Consider the following 6,000-nt stretch of genomic DNA (forward strand, 5'->3'; position numbering starts at 1 on the left):
AAATATCAGTTTGTTTCTGTTCTCTACATGAAAATTTGACAAGAATAAAAATATTCTTTTTTTTTAAGTTTATTTATTTATGTTGAGAGAGAGTAACAGACAGAAAGTATGTGTGCATGACAGCAGGGGAAGGGCAGAGAGTGAGGGAGAGAGAGAATCCCAAGCAGGCTCCATGCTGTCAGTGAGGTGCCTGGTGTGGGGCTCGATCTCTCGAACTGTGAGATCATGACCTGAGCTGAAATCAAGAGTTGGATTTAACCAACTGAGCCACCCAGGCACCCAAAGGTTAAAAATATTCTTATGGATGGGCGCCTGGGTGGCTCAGTCAGTTAAGCATCTGACTTCAGCTCAGGTCATGATCTCACAGTTTGTGAGTTCAAGCTCCACGTCGGGCTCTGTGCTGACAGCTCAGAGCCTGGAGCCTGCTTTGGATTCTGTGTCTCCGTCCCCCTCTGCCTCTCTCTTTCTCTCTCTCTCTCAAAAATAAATACATATTAAAAAAATTTTTTTAAATATTCTTGTGGAAATTTATTAGATACAACAGAAGAGTGTCCAATACCATAAACTAACTGTAGCTTTCTATATATAAACCCAGATTATTTTAACAGCTGTTTATTTCTGATTGAGAGAAAAGCCTACATGTTAGGTCAGTGCTTCTCAGCACAATTTTGGATTGGAATAATGATCATGGAAGTGGACTCTCTAACATCTATTCTACATCAAATGATTAGACTAAGTCTAACATAGTAATCTCGTTTCCACTTCCAAGTGATTAGGTTAGGTGCGGACATGAACTGATCCTAGAATAAGACAAAGATTTGTAAGGACTTATGGAGAAAGCTGCCTTGTTCCTAAGAAAGACACAGAGAAAAATGGCCTTTTACTTCCTCTGGACATTGCTGCTCTGATTTTGAAACTCTGATAGCCACCTTTCCACCCACCTCAAGATAAAACTAACACTGAGAAAGGCAAAGGGAGAGATACAGGACCTTAATGAACTTGTTGGTCTACTGTATCAATCCATTCTGCAGCCTATTCTGCCTCAGGATTCCCATTATATAATATCATAAATTCTCTTAGTATGACAGTGTGCATCATGGTTTTCTGTTCCCTGGGAATGAAAATATCCTAACAGATACAGGAAGGATACATAAGCATTCTGGGGAATCAAGTGACTCCAATAAGTTACACCAGTGTCGAGACATAATTAGGATAAAATTTCATCAGGACAAGAATGTGATTATTCACTTAAGGTTGAACAAATAATGAGAATATAAGAAATACAGAAAATTGATGTCTGCATGTTTCAGGAAAAAGAGGAAAGCTTAAATGCAAGACATGTATTTCAGCAAAAATACTGTGTTTTTAAACATAATAAGACAATAGTAGATAATTCTCATATGTTGAGCCAACCATGCATTCCTAGAAACAATCTCCCTTGGTCACAGTGTATAATCCCTTTAATATGCCGCTGGATTTGGGTCGCTAGTATGTTTTTGAGGATTTTGTTTCTACATTTATAAGGTATATGGGTCTGATACCTATCTTGCACACCAGCTCTACGTACTGTCCATTTGATGACCTCCCAGGCCATCGTATTCTCCTGGTTTCCTATTAACTCCCTGGTGTCTCCTTCTCAGTGTCCTTTGATGGCTCCTCTTCTTCTTCCCGATCACCTTGAAGTGTCTCAGGACTCAGTCCTTGTTCCTTTTTTCTTCACACAGTCCCTCTGAAATCTCATCCTCTCTTGTAACTTTTAATATTGCCCATATGCCAACAACCACCAGACTTAGTATCTCTACCAAACATCTTTTCCAAAACACTTATCCACTATCTCCATTGGATATCAACTCAGTATCTCTAATTCAACAAATGCAAAACAAAATTCCTGATCTCCCCATCAAAACCTGCTCCCCTCAGTTTTCTTCATCTGGGTTTTTGACCACTGCATCTTTCTACATGCTCAGGCCAAAACTGTCAGGACTCATTTTTGTCCCCTCTCTCTCTCACACCCGCACCCTGTTGACTCTACTTTTCTAAGCACATTCTGAAACCAACCACTTTGCACCACGTCCCACTGCTGCCACCCTGGTATCAGTCACCTTTATCTCTCACTTGGATTATTTTCAATAGCCTGCCCATCTGCTTAGACCCTTGACTAAATATAGTCTACTCTCAACTGGCAGAATAATCCTTTAAAAATAAAAGATAGACAGAGGTGCCTGGGTGGCTCAGCCAGTTGGGCGTCCGACGCTCAGTTTCGGCTCAAGTGATGACCTCATTGTATCCTGAGTTTGAGCCCCACATTGGGCTCTGTGCTGGTGGTGCAGATCCTGGTTGGGATTCTCTCTCTCACTCTCTCTCTCTCTCTGCCCCTCCCCTATTCATGCTGTCTCTGTCTCCCTCAAGATAAATGAATAAACTTAAAAAAAAAATTTTTTTTTAACATAGAAGACAGAACAGGGGCTCCTGGGTGGCTAAGTCAGTCAAGCATCTGATTTATGATTTCTGCTCAGGTCCTGATCTCACGGTTCCTTAGTTGAAGACCTGCATGTGGAGCCTACTTGGGATTCTCTCTCTCTCCTTCTCTCTCTCTCTCTCTGCCCCTCCTGTGTGTGCTCACTCTCTCTCTCAAAAATAAGTAAACTTTAAAAAATAAAATAAAATAAACTTTACAAAATAAAATGTAAGGCAAGAATCATTGCTTTTGTATTCAGTAATAGATCTCAGGGGCCAACAGCAATGCCTGGCACATAGTTGGAACTCGGTAAACATTTGCTAAGTGACCACTCACAGCCTGTAGGTTTCTGATTATTAACCCTCATCCACAACAAGCTGACCCAGACATACAATCGAACCCTTTCTTTTAGTTTAGTAAGTGGGGGTGGGGGACGGAAATCCACATACACAAACCACCCATAAATGTGGCTCAGAATTGAAGGCAGAAATGGAGGGAAGTTGGTTACAGCAACACAAATAGCACCCACTTAAACATTAGACATGTCTCTCCACTTTTGAAATGCCCTTTGGCCTCTCCCCAGCAATCTCAATTGGCCTTCAAAGTTTTAAAAAGAAATCCCCACACTCCTAGGAAAAGACTAACAGGTCTATAGCCATGATAACAAGTAAATATCCATAGTTGTAAATCCATTAAGTCATTCAATGGACTGTAGTCCTAGGACAGTCCTCTAGTCATAGTAACAAATAAATACAAAATCTGTTTTTAAATCCTTTTATCAATGATAACTCCCTTTAGGAGATACACTTTTAAAATAACCCGTCGTTGACAGCTCCTAGCTTTGAAAGTCATATAATGGTGGCAAACTCTCCCAGGAACACACTTCTGAGGCTGTGGTCAATCTCGAAACAAACCATCCCCCAAAACCTGATCAATGTAAGATAAGCGAGACTACGCTGGGCCAGCAGGGCTCTCCCTGATCTCAGATACTGAGTGCTGGTCTCATCCTTCAATGTCCATTATGCCATTCAGTCCTGAGCCTCACCTCTTTCCCCCTGCTCCTCCTTCCTCTGTGCTCACCCCTCCACCCTTCTCTTCTCTCCCATCTCATAAGCAAGACAGAATTCACTCAGTCTCTGATGCGATGCACTTTGACCAGTGTTATGCATGGGCTTCTACCAATATTCAAGCAGTTTCCCTTCAGAATAATTAAAGATGCTCTCCTAAACATAGCTCTGTCCCCCCAAAATAATTCTGGTACCAGGGCAAAGTATTTTTGCTTTGTTACACATATCATTCTAACTAAGAGGCAATTCTTCTATCTGCTATTTGAAAAGTAAGGAAATGGAGTATCAGTGAGTTTAAACCAAGATCATAGTATCATTAAGAGGAGGAACTATGATCTAAACCCAGACTTTTTAAAATTCAAAATGTGTGTTTTTTCACTACAATATGCTGCCCACCACCATAGGAGCCATATATTTCCCCTGTAATAATCATAATTGATTGCACAAGCCCTGCTGTTTCTTATTTCCTTCCATCTACTCGTGTCCTGGAATACCCTCCTTACCCTCCTAAATGGCTGTATTTTTTTAATTAATTTATTTATTCCAAAGGAGAGAGAGAGATGCAGAGAGAGAGAGAGAGAGAGAGAGAGAGAATCCCAAGCAGGCTCCATGCTGTCAGCACAGAGCCCAACACATGGCTTGATCCCATGAACTGTGAGATCATAACCTGAGCAGAAATCACCCAGGCACACCCTGCTGTCCTTTTTTGATTGATTTTTATTTATTCTTTAAAATTCAGCTCCAGGGGTGCCTCGATGGCTGAGTTGGCTAAAGTACCAGCTTCAGCTCAGGTCATCATCTTGTGGTTTGTGACTTTAAGCCCCGCATCAGGCTCTGCACTAACAATGCAGAGCCTGCTTGGGATTCTCTCTCCCTCTCTCTGCCCCTGCCTCTCTCTCTCTCTCTCTCTCTCTCTCTCTCAACATAAATAAATAAACTTTACAAAAATAAATAAATAAAATTCAGCTCCAGCATAACCTTCTTCATGAAGCCATCCCCAACACACCTGCTGGCTTAAGTATCTCCTCAATATTCTCTTAATGTATCTATCATCATGCTACCATACTGCAATGCAATTATCCTTTATGTATATGTCTCCTCCACAAGAAAGTAAGCTTCTTGGGGTGCATGGGTGGCTCAGTCAGTTAAGCGTCCGACTTAGGCTTAGGTCATGATCTTGAGGTTCATGAGTTTGAGCCCCATGTTGGTCTCTGTGCTGACAACTCAGAGCCTGGAGCCTGCTTCAGATTCTCTGCCTCCCTCTCTCTGCCCTTCCCCCACTCATGCTCTGTCTCTCTCCCTCAAAAATAAACATTAAAAAACATTAAAAGGAAAAAAGTGAGCTTGTGGAGAACACTGTCTCATTGTTTGTAACCCAGTATCAAACACAATGTTCATTGTAGACGATATATCTAATAATTGTCGAATTGGTTTTGATAAGAGCAATTCAAATATTAATAGCAGTTAAGACTAGTGCTGTCATATTTAATCCCTAGCATCCTTTGGGATGCTTTGGGATTGTATAAACAGAGTGTCACTTTTGCAGAACCCAGCTTAGGGTTTCTTGGCTTGCGGTAGGTGCTAAATGATATTTTTTTCAATTGAATGATCAGAACTGGTGTTACTGCTTCTTTGTGTGTGGGGGGGAAAGAGATTGGATAGGGAAGCAAGTTACTAAACCTCTGTAAACGTTCTTTTTCCTCATTTGTATAAGCAGTAATAATACACCTCCTTGGAAGGTTAATTTTAATAGCATATGAAAAGTCATTAACACAGCTTGGAACAGAGCAACCATTAAAATCAATGTTCAACTGAATTATGACTTCGAAGAGCTGTGGTCTTTTTTACATATGGGAAAACGCTTTTCTGTAATTCAGATGTAAATGCAATTTTGAATAGAACAAACCCAACCTGTTTCATTTAATTTCACAATGTATCACTTACCTTTCTTCCGAAGGTGAAGATGAACGAATTGACCAGTTATCTAGAGATAAGTGGGAAGTAAAAAAAAAAAGTCAGGACACCAATAGAAGCAACTCCGGTTGAACAAGTTTTATATTAAAATATGAAATGATATAATATTTACCAAATTTCATGCTTTTCAGGCAACAGTCTTCCTTCTATTTCAAGGGAGACAATAAGATAAATGTTAAAGGAGTAACCCAAATATCAAAGTTAAATTTATAATTTATTCTCATGTGTGATTTTGAAGAACAGGGGAGAAAGAAATCAACCATTTGCTCTTACCTCCTGGGCCCCTGAACTACCTTTTTCTGGAAGTACAGGTTTCTTATGAAAGGATGTATAAATCTTTATGAGTATTATCTCAAAAATAATTCCTAGGAAAATTATAAAAAAGATTGCCATCCAGTCATTTTGAGTCCAGGACTCTACAAGTTCCCACAATGGCAAAAATGTATTATCTTCCAGTCTATTCCGCACCGCTCTTTTAAAGAAATAAAATTCCGTTGACAT

At 40.2% G+C, this 6,000-nt stretch overlaps 1 protein-coding gene across 1 annotated transcript in view; it reads right to left on the reverse strand.

Annotated features, from left to right (window-relative positions):
• CCDC168 (coiled-coil domain containing 168) overlaps positions 1-6,000 on the reverse strand; it is a 29,815-nt gene extending 23,815 nt beyond the window's left edge. The window contains exons 1-3 of the mRNA XM_047075345.1: positions 5,773-6,000; positions 5,612-5,645; positions 5,470-5,509 (exon numbers count right to left, since the gene is read on the reverse strand). Coding sequence (XP_046931301.1) covers positions 5,470-5,509; positions 5,612-5,645; positions 5,773-6,000 — 302 coding nt within the window. The remainder of the gene's footprint in view (positions 1-5,469; positions 5,510-5,611; positions 5,646-5,772) is intronic.

This window comes from Lynx rufus, unplaced genomic scaffold, assembly GCF_022079265.1.
Source record: "Lynx rufus isolate CCGP_SWC_20201006 ecotype Redwood Valley unplaced genomic scaffold, mLynRuf1.p SCAF_1, whole genome shotgun sequence".
Taxonomy (NCBI): domain Eukaryota; kingdom Metazoa; phylum Chordata; class Mammalia; order Carnivora; family Felidae; genus Lynx; species Lynx rufus.